Source organism: Macaca fascicularis, chromosome 9, assembly GCF_037993035.2.
Source record: "Macaca fascicularis isolate 582-1 chromosome 9, T2T-MFA8v1.1".
Taxonomy (NCBI): Eukaryota; Metazoa; Chordata; class Mammalia; order Primates; family Cercopithecidae; genus Macaca; species Macaca fascicularis.
The window spans coordinates 73,944,706-73,964,863 of record NC_088383.1 but is presented as its reverse complement, the minus strand read 5'-3'; the positions used below and the strand labels follow the sequence as shown (position 1 = coordinate 73,964,863).

General features: G+C 41.2%; 1 protein-coding gene across 5 annotated transcripts in view; it reads right to left on the bottom strand.

The window, feature by feature from the left end:
- MICU1 (mitochondrial calcium uptake 1) overlaps positions 1–20,158 on the bottom strand; it is a 264,556-nt gene that overhangs the window by 93,694 nt on the left and 150,704 nt on the right. For all 5 annotated transcript variants that reach the window (XM_065520916.2, XM_005565558.5, XM_005565557.5 and 2 more), the window contains one exon: positions 18,801–18,998. In XM_065520916.2, the coding sequence (XP_065376988.1) occupies positions 18,801–18,998 (198 nt within the window). The remainder of the gene's footprint in view (positions 1–18,800; positions 18,999–20,158) is intronic.

Here is a 20,158-nt window from a genome sequence, read left to right as displayed (position 1 = left end):
CACTTTGGGAGGCCGAGTTAGGTGGATCACCTGAGGTCAGGAGTTGGCGAACAGCCTGGCCAACATGGCGAAACCCCGTTTCTACTGAAAGTACAAAAACTAGCAGGACGTGGTGGGGGGCGCCTATAATCCCAGCTACTCAGGAGGCTGAGGCAGGAAAAGCTTGAACCCGGGAGGTGGAGGTTGCAGTGAGCCGAGATCGTGCCACTGCACTCCAGCCTGGGCAATAAGAGCGAGACTCTGTCTCAAAAAAAAAAAAAAAGAAAAAAAAGATCAAAGTTCATTAGACCAAAGAAATAAAAAATTCAGACACCAACAGGGCTCTCATTAAGTGACACATTATTCACTTATTAAAAGTGTTTTAATATGTCATCATGTGTTCTATGTATCATGAAAATACAATCCTTGAATCTGGAGTAAAAAGTTATCTATTAAGTTTTTTAGACACTATCAATGTATCACAGTGGAAATTTCCCAAGTTTATTATAAAGTATCATAGAAAATAAGCTACAAGACACTGCCATGATGGATACTAAATTTCCAAGGGATATTAATAGACATTTGTCTCAAATTGAGGGAACAAATTAAAAGCTGGAAATGAAATATATCTTTCTGGCTATAAAATGACATTTATTTAAAATGTCCAATACTTCTGCTACTAATGGCAACAATAAACCATGGTGCATAGCACATTAGGGACTAAATAAACCTCTATACCCTGAAAATAAAAGGTCTGAAATAAAGTCACCACTGGGTAGCAAGATAAACTGCTGGCATGGTCTTTGCAATGAGTCTAACACTATGATGCTGGAACTGGTTTTGAAACAGCCCTCCTGAGGCCAATCCGATAATCTGGGGAAGGTGGTGAGTATGTATGCCACTGTGCTTGGTCAATTTTTTTTTTGGTAATAGAGATGGGTCTCACTATGTTGCCCAGGCTGGTCTCGAACTCCTAGACTCAAGTGATCCTCCCACCCTGGCCTCCTGATGAGCTTTCCTCATCAATTCAAAAGCTGCAGAGGAGGACACATTTCTCTGGAGACAGAAGGGGCTGGGACTGGAATACAGCAGGCATTGGATAGTCTGGATCATAAGGATATGTAGGTGGGTGCTGGTGACACAGGGAGAAACTACTGATCTACAGTGCTGGAATACTACTAGGAAGCAAGCGTCTTCTGGGAAGGATGGGCATGAGTTTGCAACTCTCTATTCACTAGACTCAAGGCTAATGAATCATGTGGGGGAGGATTGTGGTGACTCTGAATAGCACCAGTGGGTAGAGAAAGGCAATGAGGTCTGAAATAAAATCACCACTCGGTAGCAAGATAAACTGCTGGCATGGTCTTTGCAATGAGTCTAATATTCTGATGCTGGAACTGGTTTTGACACAGCCCTTCTGAGGCCAATCCTATAATCTGAGGAAGGCAGTGAGTATGTATAGGAGGTAACCTGTATATGAATATTCCCAATGTTCCCCTACTCCTTGTGTAATCCCCTTCCACAATGGACCAGAAGCCATCTGTAACCAAAAGGATAAGGCAGAAGTGATGGAATGCCACTTCTGAGATCAGATTATACAAGACAGTGTGGCTTCCCCGTTGGCTGTGCTGTGGGAAGCCAGCTGCCAGATCATGAGAGCCCTATGAAGAGGTTCACTAAGAGAGGAACTGGAGCCTACTGCCTACAGCCACGTGAGTGAGCTCAGAATAGGATCGCCCTGCCTAGTCAAGCTTTTAGAGCATTGCTTGAACCCGGGAGGTGAAGGTTGCAGTGAGTGGAGATCACATCACTGCACTCCAGCCTGGGCCACAGAGCGAGACTCCATCTCAAAAACAAAAACAAAACCAAAACCAAAAAACCAAAAAACCAAATAACCTTATTGTATATTGATTAGTTTTTTGACAAATGCTTATTGTGCACTTACTCCTGAAAACATTTTTTACAGCTGTCTCTTTACAACCTTATCTCACCAATACCAGTAATTTCCTGTTTCTTTACCCTTGTGCGTCACATCCTTAGCTGGATATGAGAGTGATCTGGCTGAGACCCATCCTTCTGATCTCTGGCCCATCCTGGCCCATTTACTTTGTTCTGTACAACTTAAATATAAGGATAGCACTCTGTCCCTCACTTTCTTTTTTGCTTCAAGTAAATTATACATTGTACTTAAGTGAGATCATTAATTCCCAATATATCGACTGACTCCTATATGCTAATAATACCGTATCTCTAATTGGACCCACATCACTGATTGCCAAATACATATATCCAATTGCCTCTAGAGAAAGCTATTGAGGTGTCTCATGAATACTTCAAACTCAAAATGTCCAAGAGAGAACTCAACGTTTCTTTAAGCAAAACTACTTCTCCTCCTATGTTCTCTATCTCAGTGAATGGGATTACCTGAATTCTATTCTTTCATGCCAATTGCCAAACTGCCAACTGCCAAATTGACTCCCTTTTCTCTCTCCCCTTTCCTAAGACTACCTTATGATTTTCTCCTTAAACAACTGCAATAACTATCTATTTTCCCTCTTTGCTAATCCATACTTTACAGTGTTGCTAGAGTGATCTTTCTAAAAATCCAAATCTGATCATACCACTTCTCACTTCATACCTTTCAATGGTTCCCTATAGCTTGTAGGATAAAGTGTCCAAATACCTACAGTGCACCATTCAAAATATTTCATGGCCTGGCTACTGCATTCTGTTTTTGTTTCCCAAAAGCACCATCTTTTTCCTTCCTTCTTTGTATTGGTGCTCTGTTTCCCTAGAATGCACTTTTACTTCTTTAAAAAGATAGTTTGTAACCTAGAATGTACTTTTGTTTTTATTTTGCACAGCTCTCTCTCTCTCTCTCTCTCTCTCTCTCTCCCTCCCCCCCCATGCTTAGAAATGACAGAACTAGTTTATATTTCATTAGTCATGTGGCTTTAATAAAAAAACACATTCATGTTAATGTGTAGCAGATTGATACAAAACAGATGAAGAGATTATGGGTGGGGAGGGAGAAAAGGCATCCAATAATAGGAAAAATAATGAGAAATAAAAGAGATTTGACAAATATTCATTTCTGTGCTGTTAAATGAATTCAGAGGATAATAACCTGATGTAATTTATGACCCTTTAAAGTGGTATTTGCTCAAAGTATGAATTCAAAAGGCTGCACATGATGCATAATTCATTCACAAATGACTGTAGAGCTGGCTCTGGCTCCTAGGACATTGGCTAGGACTGGCTCCTAGGAGACTTCCTAGACTCCTCCAAGGCTGGGTAGCAAGCCAGAGGCTAGATCTATTTTTTTTAAATCTCTTTTTCTTCTAAGAAAGAAAAAAAATTACATCTACTAGTTAACTGAGGCTAAGTTGGTTAAAAGAAGGAAAAAAAGCAAGTTTCTTTCCACTCATTAGCACAGTCATCATGAGCAATCATTCTTTATTTTAAAATGTCCCTGGCCGGGTGCAATGGCTCAAGCCTGTAATCCCAGCACTTTGGGAGGCCGAGACGGGCGGATCACGAGGTCAGGAGATCGAGACCATCCTGGCTAACAGAGTGAAACCCTGTCTCTACTAAAAAATACAAAAAACTAGCCAGGCGAGGTGGCGGGCGCCTGTAGTCCCAGCTACTCGGGAGGCTGAGGCAGGAGAATGGCGTGAACCTGGGAGGCGGAGGTTGCAGTGAGCCGAGATTGCACCACAGCACTCCAGCTTGGCAACACAGCCAGACTCCGTCTCAAAAAAAAAAAAAAAAAAAAAGTCCCTAAGTTCCAAAGACCATAACTCTAAAAAGGCACCTGCAGGTAAAGATGGCTATAAGAGGGATAAAAATGAAAAGACCTACTCAGATACCCTGGACATCATTTTGTCCAAGCTGATCTAGAGGCCAAATTTGATCTGCCTATAGGCCCAGAGAGATCTGGGAGAACCTAGAGAAACTTTCTCTCATTTTGTCTTGCTCCCTAATTTTAATCTGATTCTTAATGATCTTTGCAGACCTGGCCCTGAGGCACAGAGTCTCCTTACCAGCATGAGAAAACCTAGACGATATATCAATTTAAGCCTGGCTTGGGACAAACTTGATAAGAAAGGTCATTTCTCTATCACAGTCTCTTGGCTCCAGCCCCAGAATTTACCGAGTGCTCTAATGCCTCTTCTTGGGTATTCCCCAACTGTAACAAAGAGCAAATGAAAATCCACTACCTGATCTTTAGATAGAATGAATTTCAGAGTTAGAATTGACTCAAATAATGCCACCTCTGAGAAAACTGAGCAGTCCTCTACTCTCTTACTTCACAGACTGATTCACAGGTCCCAGTTTATGTTCTCATTGTACCATATACATATCCCTACAACTGTACTTTACCTATGCACTGTGCAAGCATTTCTTTCATTTATCCTACCTTTATAAGCTTCTTGGAAGCAGAACAATGTTCTTCTCATCCTTGTATCTTAAGCATTTAGCACAGTTCCTGGAAAACTAGTGTAAATTATTAGTAGTTAAGAAAAGAATCTGAGCCGGGCACAGTGGCTCACGCCTGTAATCCCAGCACTTTGGGAGGCCACGGCAGGAGGATCACCTGAGGTCAGGAGTTTGAGACCAGCCTGGCCAACATGGTGAAACCACGTCTCTACTAAAAATACACAAAATTAGCCGGGTGTGGTGGTGGGCACCTGTAGTCCAAGTTACTCGGGAGGCTGAGGCAGGAGAATCGCTTGAACCAGGGAGGCAGAGGTTGTAGTGAGCTGAGATCATGCCATGCACTCCAGCCTGGGCAACATGAGTGAAACACTCCATCTCAAAAAAAAAAAAAAGACTCTGGAGCCAGACTGCCTGGAATCAAATCTCAGCTCCACCTTTATCATGTGTGAGACTTTGACCAAGTTATTTAGCCTCTTTGTGCCTCAATGTCCTCATTTGTTAAATACTAACATCATAGCATTGTGAAGACCAAATGAAACAATGTACAGACAGCCCCCAACTTACAATGGTCTCACTTAACAATTTTTCAACTTTATGGTGGGTTTATTGGGGTATTAAATGTATTTCTTTTCTTCTGTTTTTTTTTTGAGCCAGGGTCTCACTCTGTCACCCAGGCTGGAGTGCAGTGGGGCAATCACAGCTCACTGTAGCCTTGACCTCCTCGGACTCAGGTAATACTTCCACCTTAGCCTCCCAAGCAGCTGGTTAAGTGCATTTCTGACTTATGACGGATTTACTGAAACATCATCATAAGTCAAGGAGCATCTGTACATAAAGCACTTAGAATAGTGTCTGACTTATGGTAAGCTCTCAGGAAATGCTAGCTAATATTTTTATTATGTAGTATGTACTCAAACTTTTGTTTGAATATATGCTACACATGTGCTTGAGACTGACAGACTTATACATAGATGAAACACTGAACTATAAAGTTGTAATCACCTTCTTCTATACTACTTTTCATTTTACTGTATTACCTTTCTGTGGTACCTTGAATATTCTGTTGTGAGACTAAAAATTTAACTATTCCTGCATTCTGAATTCCAAATAAATGACCTAAGAACTTTTTATACTTTGGTATAGAGCTCATTCATAAGTTGAGAGGCACCTGGGTTCTACTAAAAAGATGTTGCTAAGACTGTATGAAAGACTGATTGAGGAAAAGCTTCCACTGGAGAAAAATCAAACCTTCATGACTTATTTATGAGCTCCTTTTATCTTGTGGCCAGTTTAAAATGAACTTAGAATGTAACATTAAAGATATCTGATAACAGGAAAATCCTGAGAATTGACAAATATTACAAAGGCATCCCTAAAGTATCATTGACTTTGGAATTGCAAAGCTATCTGCAAATCAAAGAAAAATATCAATCTCTAGGAGTCTTCTGCACTTTTTTTTTTTTTTTTTTTGAGATGGGGTTTCGCTTTCGTTGCCCAGGCTGGAGTGCAATGGCATGATCTGGGCTCACCACAACCTCTGCCTTCTAGGTTCAAGTGACTCTCCTGCCTCAGCCTCCCGAGTAGCTGGGATATCAGGCATGTGCCACCACGCCCGGCAAATTTTGTATTTTTAGTAAATATGGGGTTTCTCCATGTTGGTTAGGCTGGTCTTGAACTCCCAACCTCAGGTGATCTGCCTGCCTCGGCCTCCCAAAGTGCTGGGATTACAGGCGTAAGCCACCGCGTGCAGCCTCACTTTTAATGATCCATCTGAAAGGTCAGATTCAGAAGTGATAACGCCTTTAAAAATTTTTGCCCACATAATATATTTAAGCTACAAAGTGTCACTCTTAAAACTTTTCCTCCATTCTCCAAAAAGCATGAAACAAAAAAGTACTTTCTGGCACACTTTTACGGAATAATTATCAAGATATTATCAAGGTTGCATTTACAAAGGAGATTTACATAACCATGGAGATTCTACCATATACAGTCATGTGCTGCATAAGGACATTTCAGTCAATGACAGACTGTATATATAATGACATTCCCATAAGATTATCATGGAACTGAAAAATTCCTATCACCTACTGATGTTGTGAGGTTGTAATGCAGTTACTTTGTTTTATAAATTTAGTATACTCTAAGTGTACAGTGTATATAAAGTCTGCGGTAAGGTACAGCAATGTCTTAGACCTTCACACACATCATCATTCATTCACTGACCCAACCAAACCAGTTTCCAACTCCTGCAAGCCTCATTCATGGTAAGTGCCTTTACAGATGTACCATTTTAAAAAATCTTTTATACCATATTTTTACTCTGCTTTTTCTATGCTTAGATATGTTTACTTACACAAATACTTACCATTGTTTTACAATTGCCTTGTTTTGTAAAGAATTGTTGGCCGGGCACAGTGGCTCACGCCTGTTATCCCAGCACCTTGGGGGGCCGAGGCAGGTGGATCATCTGAGGTCAGGAGTTCAAGACTAGCCTGGCCAACATAGTGAAACCTCGTCTCTACTGAAAATACAAAAATTAGCCAGGTGTGGTGGCACATGCCTGTAATCCCAGCTACTCAGGAGGCTGAGGCAGGAGAATCACTTGAACCCAAGAGGCAGAGGTTGCAGTGAGCCGAGATTGCACCACTGCACTCTAGCCAGGGTGACAGAGCAAGACTCTGGCTCAAAAGAAAAAAAAAAAAAAAAAAAGAATTGTTACAGTTCTTTTATACACGTGTGCGTGAGCACGCACACACACGTATACATACACACATACGTATACACATTAGGTTAAATAATGCTTGCTGTAGCATTTCCTCACCAGACTTTTACAAGGAGAAGGCAGTACATGTTGACTAAATGCTTTATGTTTTTCTACAAATACTGTACTAGCAAAATACAGTAATTATTTCAGTACAGTAACATGCTGTACAGGTTTGTAGCGTAGGACCAACAGGCTATACCATATAGCCTAGGTATATAGTAAGCTATAACATCCAGGTTTGTGTAAATGCACACTATGATGTTTGCACAATGACGAGATCATCTAACAACGCATTTCTCAGAATTCATCATTAAGTGATACATAACTATATAGTATTTTCAGTTTGACTTTACCGCCAGAGAACCTATAAGCCATAAATGATAGCAAACTTGAGATGTAGAGAACAAAGGGAATTGCAAGAAATTAAATGAGAGTTTGGCTTTGGATTTTATCCATTTTCTCGTTAAACTAGCTCACCCTGAGAGCTAACCGGATCTCATCAGGGCAAGATACTGGACCTACCCCATGATGTGTATACATAGAGAAAACAGAATTAGTTTCAAAGAATGTTGACATCAAGACATGGGTGACTGACATAAAAACTCCTGAGGAAAAAAAATGCTTTTTGAGATGGAGTCTTGCTCTGTCACCCAGGCTGGAGTGCAGTGGTGTGATCTTGGCTCACTGCACCCTCCACCTCCTGGGTTCAAATGATTCTCAGGCCTCAGCCTCCCAAGTAGCTGGGATTACAGGCTTGCATCACTACACCTGGCTAATTTTTTTCTATTTTTAGTAGAGACAGGGTTTTGCCATGTTGGCCAGGCTTGAACTCCTGGCCTCAAGTGATCCTCCTACCTTGGCCTCCAAAAGTGCTGGGATTATAGGCATGAGCCACCATGCCCAGCCCATAGTGTTTTTTTTTTTTTTTTAAAAACCTTTAAACATATACTTGACTCATTGAAGTTATAAATATCCAAAAGAAACAAGTATGGCAGTCATTCTTATCCCTGGGAGATGCATTCTGAGATACTCAGTGGATGCCTGTAACCAAGAATAGTACTGAACCTATTTGCCATCACATGGAACATGTTTCTATTCAGGTCTTTCTTTTTTTTTGAAATGGAGTCTCACTCTGTCACCCAGGCTGGAGTGCAGTGGCACGATCTTGGCTCACTGCAACCTCCGCCTCCTGGGTTCAATTGATTCTCCTGTTTCAGCCTCCCTAGTAGCTGGGATTACAGGCACCCGCCACCACACCTGGCTAATTTTTGTATTCTTAGTAGAGACAGGGTTTCATCACGTTGGCCAGGCTGGTCTCAAACTCCTGACCCCAGGTGATCCTCCTGCCTCAGCCTCCTAAAGTACTGGGATTACAGACATGAGCCACCACGCCTGGCCTTTGTTCAGGTCTTTCACTCACATATTTAAAGCCTATTCCATCTTAACTAAGCACTTATCACACACGGTGGCTATAATGAGATATATCAGCAAAATTAGCATAATTTTTTTTCCTTCTTCATAATTTCCCAGCTAGGAGATTTATTCTTACCATAGATATTAGCAACCACAGCATACAATTTTTTCCTTTCCTTTACATTAAGTTGAGAACTTTCAACCTTTTAGGAAGTACTTTACAGCTTCTCTTTGGCACATCTACATTGCCAGCATCACTACTCTTGTGCTTTGGGGCCATTAGTAAATAAAATAAAGGTTACTTAAACACAAGCACTCCAACAGTCAATCTGGTAACAGAGATGACTACTAAGTGACTACGGAGGGGGCAGTGCAGACAGCCTCTGTATGCTGACAAAGAGATCATTCGTGTCTCCGTGGAGCAAGTGGGACCTCAGGAGATTTTATCACGCTACTCAGAAAGGCATGCAATCTGAAACTTATGAACTGTTTATTTCTGGAATTTTCCATTTAATATTTTTGAACTACAGTTGACTGCAGGTAACTGAAACTTCAGAAAGAGAAATTGCAGATAAGGGAGGACTACTGTACTCTTTACAAACTCTTCCAATTTTTGGAAAAGTCAAACTGAAAACCCCTAAGAAACTATCCACATTCTGCTTTGTAGAGGCAAAGTGGAAGTACAAAACTAAAGGAAATGTCACTGAACATCTCATTTTGTTTCTTGGATTTAATTAAATCAAGAGTCAAGCCTCATCATTTAGTTTACACTTCCCCAGAAAACAAAATAAACAAAACTGGGCTATCAGTGCAAAAAGAAACCTACTTTGCCAATGAGTGTTCTAGTTCCAGCAAGTGTTTGAAAGCCTTCTTGCCTTCTGGTCTCCTTTTCTATAATATTTTGGCCAGGAAAGGAGCTGAGGCATGTCCCTTGATACAATTCTTTGTTGCATCAGACAGATTTCATTCTACTTCAGTGCTTTAAAAAGATGGGTAGAAAGATGTCAACTTGATGATTTAAAGGGTGGGTGACTCTAGAATCTCTTTAGGTACTTTTAATCATTTAGTTTAGTTATATATTTTTTTAAAAAACTCCTTGATATTTAACTTAATACCTTCTTCTTCTTTTTTTTTTTTTTTTTTTGTCTCTTTTTGTTTTGTTTTGTTTTTTAGACGAAGTCTCACTCTGTCACCCAGGCTGGAGTGCAGCAGTGTGATCGTGGCTCACTCCAACCTCCGCCTCTTGGGTTCAGGTGATTCTTGTGCCTCAGCCTCCCAAGTAGCGGGATTATAGGTGTATGCCACCACGCCCGACTAATTTTCTGTTTTTTTGTTTTGTGTTTTTGGTTTTTTTTTCAGACAGAGTCGCGCTCTGTTGCCGAGACTGGAGTGCAATGGTGCGATCTTGGCTCACTGCAACCTCCACCTCCTGGGCTCAAGCAGTTCTCATGCCTCAGCCTCCCAAGTAGCTGGGATTACAGGGACATCCCACCACACCTGGCTGATTTCTGTATTTTTAGTAGAAATGGGGTTTCACCATGTTGGCCAGGCTAGTCTTGTACTCCTGACCTCAGGTGATCCACCCACTCGGCCTCCCAAAGTGCTGGGATTACAGGCATGAGCCACCGCGCTCGGCCTAATTTTCTGTATTTTTAGTAGAGATGGGGTTTTGCCATGTTGGCCAGGCTGGTTTCGAACTCCTGACCTCAGGTGATCCACCTGCCTCAGCCTCCCAAAGTGCTGAGATTACAGACGTGAGCCACTGCACCTGGCCTTGTCTCTATTCTTACTGACAGATGAGAATAATTATCATAGTTCTTTATATTTCCCTTTTTCTTTCTGATTGAACAAATCTAGTTAACCTCAATATTTTTTTCTTGAAGACTGAAAAATAAAGTGACTGAAATATAAATCAGTTACTGTTTTTTTTTTTTGTTTTTTTTTTTTTGAGACGGAGTCTCGCTCTGTCGCGCCCAGGCTGGAGTGCAGTGGCCGGATCTCAGCTCACTGCAAGCTCTGACTCCCGGGTTTACGCCATTCTCCTGCCTCAGCCTCCCGAGTAGCTGGGACTACAGGTGCCCGCCACCTCGCCCGGCTAGTTTTTTGTATTTTTTAGTAGAGATGGGGTTTCACCATATTAGCCAGGATGGTCTCGATCTCCTGACCTCGTGATCCACCCGTCTCGGCCTCCCAAAGTGCTGGGATTACAGGCTTGAGCCACCGCGCCTGGCCTAAATCAGTTACTGTTATCCTCTGAATCATACCTAATTTACCTTTAGATAACTGACACTCAAGCTTCTTAAAATGTAACAATTTTTTTTTTTTTTTTTTGAGATGGAGTTTCGCTCTTGTCACCCTGGAGTGTAATGGCATGAGACTGGAGTGCAATGGCATGATCTCAGCTCACTGCAACCTCTGCCTCCTGGGTTCAAGTGATTCTCCTGCCTCAGCCTCCCCAGTAGCTGGAATTACAGACATGTGCCTCCACGTCTGGCTAATTTTGTATTTTTAGCAGAGACAGGGTTTTGCCATGTTGACCAGGCTGGTCTCGAACTCCTGACCTCAGGTGATCTGCCTGCCTTGGCCTCTCAAAGTGGTGTGATTACAGGTGTGAGCCATCGTGCCCAGCCAAAATGTAACAATTTTATTGGTTATTTGATAAGCACGTGAATCCCAACTTATACACAAGATCATCCTACAGACTGGAATTCTATTAGATGATACCTTTTCAGTGTCCTTGGCTTATATTCTGGAGTTGGCTGCTTCTTTCTTCTACAAATTAGTTTTTGCTTTGACATGACAGCTCCTTTCCCCCCTTATCCCTCTCAAATTAAAATTAACCATAATCTTTCAAATAATTTTCTAATACCTTTCAGTTTTGACTGACATCCTACCTGCTACAGTCATTAAGAAATCAATGAATATATTAACTGGAATTGGATTTGGCACCTATCTCCAAGGAACTCAACAGTTCTCAGTAGCCTTAGATGAAATTTTTAATAACCTTAAAAGAGAATTTTAAAAACCAACTCTATATTCTTGTCACTTTTAAGCCTGTTTTTTGAGTTCCCAAATAAAGAAAAAAGGGTAGAATGAGAAAAAAAAAAAAAGACCCAAATTAAAAAAGCATTAAAATAGCTACAAAATCCAGAAGCTAATAATTCTTGTGATTAAATATAATTAAATGGCTAGTTTAGGTAGTATCTTGCAGGTACAAAAGAACAGTGTATTTCTTCACAGTCATAAGATTTGAGTGGCAAAGAAACTGGTAAAAGATGATTCTGAAGAAGGTAGACTGTACATATTCCAGAAATGTGGTCTTCTTCTGTCTCTAAAATTCAGAAAATTTTATTTTTCTTTAGAGTCCCAAATAAATCAGGCACAGAAATGCCATTTCAGACTAAAATTAATAACTTAATCAGACAAAGAACAGAAATAGTGTAAAAAGTTCAGTCTGAAAGACAGTGTGAAGTAGACCCGAGTTGGAATCTTACTTCTCCCATATAATAGTCCTGTGACTTTTACCTCTTTGTGTTTCAGTTTCTACATCCAGAACATGGGTAAAATATCACTAAACCTGACAGGGTTGTTGAGAATTAAAATAAAGAAGGCATATAAAGTGCCTGGCTCATAGCAGGTACTCAATAAATGATCATGAACTTATCCCTTTTCTCTGACCCCTCTGGAAATTAAGTTTGACAGATAAATAGCACTCTCTTCACTTTCAAAGCTACTGTGATGAGAAAAAGACAGAAATAACTAAATGGAACAATAAATCTCCTGCATCTGAAGTTTTAAAGTAGGTAAGTAATGAAATGAAACTAGTGAGAGATGGATAGAAAGAATGGTGGAATTATAAAACCCATACAAAAGTTATTAAGATACTATGAATCATTTCTGTTTTCCTCTTGGCTGTGATGATGAGATTGTATTTCATACTCAATGAGTGGAGAAATTACCTAACCTTAGAAAAGTAAAATTAAAAGTGTTTCATAAAAACAAAAATTGCTGCCATTTTCCAGATGTTTTATCAGAAAACAATTTCAAAATGAAAGTAAGGCCTTTCCATCACCCACGTGAGATGACCTATTTATATGCCCGCCACCGTGCTAGGTGGCAGTGGGTATCAATGGGAAGGTGAACACACTTATTAAAGGCACAGTGCATGCCAGGTGGTGTTAGGTATGAAATATTTTATTAGTTTGCTAAGGCTCCCATAGCAAAATACTACAGACTGGGACTTTTTCTCATAGGTTCTGGAGGCTATACGAGTGTAAGTTCAAGGGGCCAGCAGGGTTGGTTTCCTCTGAGGCTTCTCTCCTTAGCATACAGATGACTGCCCTCTGCCTGCCTCTTCACGTGATTGTCTCTTGGGTCTTTTTGTTGTGCCCAAATTTCTTCTTCTTATAAGGACACCAATCAGGTTGGATTAGGGCCCACTCTCACCCCTCATTTAATGCAATCACCTCTTTAAAGACCTTATCTCCAAGTAAAGTCATATTCTGAGATACTGGGAGTTGGGACATCAACATAGGAATTTTGGAATTTTGAGGGGATACAATTCAGCCCATTACAAACATCATCTCACTTAACCATTGCCCTGTTTTACAAATGAGGAGCCAGGCTCTGAAAGAATAAATAACCCGTCAAATGTCACATAGCCAGTAAGTGGTGGAACCACAATTTTAACCAAGACCTCATTAGCACTAAAGCCTATACTCTTGCTGCTAGTCACGCTTCCTCAAAGAAGTACAAATGTAGTTGGGAAGACACAGTACTGACTGATGAAATTTTACATAAGGAGGTCATCAATAAGAAGGTACTTATTCTACTGGACGTCTTGGTCCATTTTCTGCTGGTATAAAAGAATACCACAGATTGGATAATTGATAAAGAATAAGTTTATTTGGCTCTTGGTTTTGCAGGCTGGGAAGTCCAAGAGCATGGCACCAATATCTGGCAGGGGTCCTTTCATGGTGGATGGGCAAGCAAGCATGTAAGACAGAGGGTAAATGGGGGCCAAACTTATCCTTTTACCAGGAGCCCACTACCACAGTAATAGCCACTTTCATGATAATGACATTAATGCATTTATGATAGCAGAGCCCTCATGACCTAATCACCTCTTAAAGGCCCTGCCTCTTAACAGTGATATAACAGCAATTAAATTTCCAATACATGAACTTTGGTTGGGGTGGTGTATAATGAAACCATAGCACTAGACTTATGCCATGATATGGAAAGAATGGATTCAGTATTACTAGCCACTTACAGAACACTTACTACATGTTAGGTGGCATTCTTTCACAAGAGTCTATTGGTCTCCTCACATGAGGAACTGCTGACTGGCAAACAGGAACAGTCTTGGCACATCTTGGCTCAAAGTCTACAAATAGTCCCACATCAATGTCAAACAAAAGAGAGCCTTCTAGAGTATCTTAGATACGACTGTCTTTTACATCTCTTTTCTTCTGCATTTGGGTGTAGGCCATGTGTAGGAACATATGTATGAAACTCCTAATCTGCTTTATAATATTTTCCCTCATGGACATTCTACGCAATAAGGTTTTTTTTTTTTTTTTTTTTTTTTTTGAGACAGAATCTCGCTCTATCATCAGGCTGGAGTGCAGTGGCACAATCTTGGCTTACTGCAACCTCCACCTCGTTGGTTCACGATTCCCCTGCCTCATCCTCCTGAGTATCTGGGACTACAGGCAGGCACCACCATGACCGGCTAGTTTTTTGTATTATTAGTAGAGATGGGGTTTCACCACGTTGGCCAGGATGGTCTCAATCTCCTGACCTCATGATCCACCCACCTCGGCCTCCCAAAGTGCTGGGATTACAGGCATGTGCCACCCGTGCCCAGCCTTCTACGCAATATGTTAGTGGGCTTTCAACTCTATAGCATTTCAGTATGCAAGACAAAAGTCCTACGCTCTGTTTCTCTAGGGTCTCAATTGTGTTTCTTTTTTTTTTTTTTGAGACGGAGTCTTGCTCTGTCAACCAGGCTGGAGTGCAGTGGCCGGATCTCAGCTCACTGCAAGCTCCGCCTCCCGGGTTTACGCCATTCTCCTGCCTCAGCCACCTCGCCCGGCTAGTTTTTTGTATTTTTTAGTAGAGACGGGGTTTCACCGTGTTAGCCAGGATGGTCTCCATCTCCTGACCTCGTGATCCACCCGTCTTGGCCTCCCAAAGTGCTGGGATTACACGCTTGAGCCACCGCGCCTGGCCCTCATTTGTGTTTCTAGGAATAAGTGATGGTTTAGATTGTGGTCAGGCTGGCACCTGCTCAGCCCTCTGGTTGACCCTGTATTGTTTTTGCTAAAAGTTTTTTTGTTTGTTTTTATTTATTTATTTTTCTCTTTTTTTGTTTTTGCTAAAAGTATTACCCTAGCTTGTGCTTCTTTAACTACATTTTTTGGCCCTACACTCTGTTTAACTGTAATTATATAATTAATAAGGTAAATCACTTACATTCCCAGATTATGTTACAAATACTCCCAATGAAGACCAGTCTGGGTATATATGCGTACTAGGGAGGCAAGGCATATGACTCGAACCCTAGTACATACTAACCCTTATACAAACATTGTTAGATGAGGTCTACTTCTTTCTTCTATACTCTGAGGAGTATATTGGAATATTCTCATAAGAATGTAAACTTCACAAAGGTAAGCACTATGCCTTTGTGTGTGTGTGTGTGTGTGTGTGTGTGTATTGTAACATATCTACTATATTTTATATATAAAAATACCCAATATAAATCAGTGAACAAAATAAAATTCACTGCCTCAGAAGTATCTATTTTCCCTAGGGTAAAAATAGTAATGTTACCATTTCCAAATAAAGCTCTGGAAGCATAACACTTAAATGCTATTGGACATACATTTTCTTCATTCTGTGAAGTTATATTTTGAACTCCATGATCTGCTACAGTTTACTGTGGCAAGGTAGCTGGCAAAAAACAACAGTACTGTGGTTATTCTGAAGATAGAGCCCTCTATGTACAACTAGACAAAAGGAAAACTTCACTAACTAGAATATTTAGAAACTGAGGTATTACGATTAATTTATGACTAATTTTCTGGTTTACTGAGAGCTGACCAGATAATGTCTTTTGCTTCTATTATTGTTGAAATCTTTTCAAGTGATTTTCTAGGCTGATGTGTCACATTCTTCTGCATGCAATGAAGAAAAAACCCTTTAAAGTCTAAGCACTTAACCTTTCCTGATACTTACTTAGCCTTGAGCTTTTCACTAGACAGAGAAAGCTATCTATCCAGCTGTGCGAAGGAAGTTAGAATAGGGAAGCTGTGTTTGGTTCATGTAAAGGTACTGAATAAAAGAAAATCCTATACAATATTTACTTAAGAAAAACAAAAAAGAAAAAAAGGAATAGGGAAGCTGCAAAGCTTTTCAACATGGCAAACATTTACTGACCTTAGACTTTAAGTGAAACAATGCATAACAAAACCAATTTTACCACAGGCTAATTGATAAAGATGAGAGTTAATTTCCTATGGCATATTTCTGGTCACAAAAACATCACCATGGCTGGGCGTGGTGGCTCACACCTGTAATCCCAGCACTTTGGGAGGCCGAGGTGGGCAGATCACCTGAGGCTGAGAGTTCAAGTCCAGCCTGGCCAACATGGTAAAGCCCCGACTGTACTAAAAATACAAAAATTAGCTGGGCATTGTGGGGCACGCCTGTGATCCCAGCTACTCAGGAGGCTGAGGCAGGAGAATCGCTTGAACCTGGGAGGTGGAGGCTGCAGTAAGTGGAGACTGTGCCACTGCACTCCAGCTTGGGAGAGAGAGCAAGACTCCATCTCAAAACAAAAACAAAAGCATCACCAAAATTCTAAATAAAGACCCAAAACACTTCTAGTAGTAAACACTGAAATAAATGTGAGCTATATATAGATCTAAGAAAGATTGATAAAAACAAGTAAGATAGTCATTCACCCAATTTTTAGTGAATTATTAGATGTCGGTGGTCATAGTGGTGGTGGGTTAAATCAAGAAATAAATGTTTGCAAAGTGAAAATTGTAATAAGTACCTCCTCCTACCATGAAGTTCAAACATAAACAATAACCAATATGGCAGGCTCACTGAGAGCTTTTGAACTGCATTGTTTATCATCTACTTTGAGTTTTTACTTCACAATAATTTGCATTCTTTCATTTTCTTTCTTTTTTTTTTTTTTTGAGACGGAGTCTCACTCTGCTGCCCAGGCTAGAGTGCAGTGGCCGGATCTCAGCTCACTGCAAGCTCCGCCTCCCGGGTTTACGCCATTCTCCTGCCTCAGCCTCCCGAGTAGCTGGGACTACAGGCGCCCACCACCTCGCCCGGCTAGTTTTTTGTATTTTTTTAGTAGAGACGGGGTTTCACCGTGTTAGCCAGGATGGTCTCGATCTCCCGACCTCGTGATCCGCCCGTCTCGGCCTCCCAAAGTGCTGGGATTACAGGCTTGAGCCACCGCGCCCGGCCCGCATTCTTTCATTTTCTAACATGCTTATTCCAGCTCAGGATGGAGGATGATCAGAGACTATCCTGGCTGCTCTGGGTGCAAAGCAGGAACCCAACTCAGACAAGATACCGTTCCATCTAAGGGCACACACCCACTCACTTAGACTGGGACCATTTAGACACGCCAGTGCACTGAACATGTACATCTTTGGGATATGAGAGGAAACTGGAGTACTCAGGGAAACTCAAGCAGACAGGGAACTCCGCACAGACAGAGGCTCTAGGGGGAAATCGATTTGTTCCCATTCATCGATGTTACAACAAAACGACATTGAACGAAACAACACAATTGAGACAAGTGGGTGGAAAAGCTGAAATCATATATAAGAACCTTGGGGAAACATTGGAAAGCAGATACAGAAGTAACATATATAGTTTAAAAACAACATAGCACCTTTCTCCAATATTTTCACCTGTTTTAGTTACAGTATTTAATGTTTCAAAATTCCATATAATATTAAGGTAGGGCGTGTGTTAAAAGAAAAAGAGAGGCTGGGTGTGGTGGCTCACACTTGTAATCCCAGCACTATGGGAGGCCAAGGCAGGAGGATCATGTGAGGTCAGGAGTTCAAGACCAGTCTGGCCAACATGGTGAAACTGCATCTCTACTAAAAATACAAAATTAGCCAGGTGTGGTGGCACATGCCTGTAATTCCAGCTACTTGGGAGGCTGAGGCAGGAGAATTGCTTGAACCTGGGATGTGGAGGTTGCAGTGAGCCAAGATCATATCATGCCACTGCACTCCACCCTGGCTGACAAAGCAAGACTGCCTCAAAAAAAAAAAAAAAAAAAAAAAAAAAAAAAAAAAAAAAAAAAAAGAAAGAAAAAGAAAAAAGAAAAAAGAAAGAAGAAGAAAAAGAGGTTGGCAAACACCAGTGTAAGGGAATTTTTTAAAATGTCAAGAAATTAGAGACTAGATTTTTTGTCTCCAGACAAAAAAATACATATAGAAGGCATTTGATGAATGTTTTGAATGGAATAAATATCCAGAATAGCAAGATGATCTAAACTTTAAACGGAAAAGTAAACTTGTAAATCCCCAAACACAGTAAGATACCTTTGCAACTCTCAGCAACATTGCCTTAAATAATTAAAGAGACAGGATCTCACTGTGTTGCCCAGGCTGCTCTCAAACTCCCGGGCTCAAGCGATGCTCCTACCTTAGCCTCCCAGGTAGTTGGGACTACAGGTGTGTGCCACTGTGCCTGGTTAAGCACATATATTTTATATTAAGCACACATATTTTTATTCTGACATTTTGTGTTTCCAGCTTTTACTACCTTTGCAATTATCCATCCTTCTTCATCTCCATCTTCTGGTGTCTTCCACGTGATAAACAAAAAAGCAGGAATATATGCTCAGATTGAGAACTGCTGTGACCCCTGAGTTTCTTTCTCCACAAACTGAGCATACAAAGACAGCTAAGATTTTCAATTTAGAGGTTTTTGGTTTCCGATTGAAAACCAAGTGTTTCGAAGAAACACTTCACTTCATGACATTTTCACAGAACGTATTGTTTCCTGCTGTCAGTTTATAAATCACTGATAAGCTCCAAACCAATCAGTTCTCACAGCTGGAGGGAAATGGAAAGAATGTCTATAGCATAGGCCCTCCTGCCCATCAGCTCCACACGTGGTGGATCTGCTAAGTCTAAGGAAGACCTACCTCGAGCTTCAGAACATCATGCTGAAGTTTACGCTGAAATTCGAGGAAGTTTTTGATTGTCAGCTTTCCCTTCAGATCAGCTCCAAAAAAGTAGGTTGTGAGGGCTGAACACAAGCCAGACTTGAGGGTGTTGCCAGTAGTCGGACGATCTCTGTGGCGCATACCCATACTGGTTTGGGAGCGAATGATGCTCTGAACCTAATACAGAATCAAACCCACATCCAGAAAAATATTAGGAAGTGAAAAAACATAAACATAGAAAAGTAAGAATCATAACTATTGTTTACTATTTGCCTACTCTGTATTATAATTCTCTCTTTTAATGCTTACAACAATTTTTTTTTTTTTTTTGAGACAGAGTCTCTGTCACCCAGGCTGGAGTGCAGTGGTATGAAATTAGCTCACTGCAACCTCTACCTCCCAGGTTCAAGCAATTCTCGTGTCTCAGCTTCCTGAGTAGCTGGGACTACAGGTGCACACCATCATGCCTGGCTAATTTTTTGTATTTTAATAGAGACGGGGTTTTACCATGTCGGCCAGGCTGGTCTTGAACTCCTGACCTCAAGTCATCCTCCCACCTTGGTCTCCCAAAGTCCTGGGATTGCAGGCATGAGCCACCGCACCCAGCCTACAATAATCTTATAGGTCCTATTATTATCCTTGTTTTACAAACAAGATTGAAGCACACAGAATTAAATAACTTGCTCAAGGTCAAATGGCTGGCAAGTAGTAGAATTAGGGTTCTAACACAGGCAGCCTGACAACTTTACAATTGGGATCCTCTTAGAAAATCTCTGTTGGGAAAAGGATGAACATTTGTTTTTGAGACTCAAAAACTCTCTCACGGCTGGGCGCAATGGCTCACGCCTACAATCCCAGCACTTTGGGAGGCAGAGGTGGGTGGATCACCTGAGGACAGGAGTTTGAGACCAGCCTGGCCAACATCGTGAAACCCCATCTCTACTAAAACCACAAAAAGTAGCCGGGTGTGGTGGGGGTGCCTATGATCCCAGCTACTCAGGAGGTTGAGGCAGGAGAATCACTTGAACCAGGGAGGTGGAGATTGCAGTGAGCTGAGACTGCGCCCCTGCACTCCAGCCTTGGTGACAGAGCAAGACTCCATCTCAAAAAAAAAAAGAAAGAAAAAAAAAAAAAAGACGGTCTTGCTCTGTCATACAGGCTGGGGTGCAATGGCACAATCATAGCCCACTGCAACTTCAAATTCCTCCGCTCAGGTGATCCTCCCACCACAGCCTCCAGAGTAGCTAGGACTATACGCACATACCACCAATCCCAGCTAATTTTTTTTTTCCCCTGTAGAGAGAAGGTCTCACTATGTTGCCCAGGTTGGTTTCAAA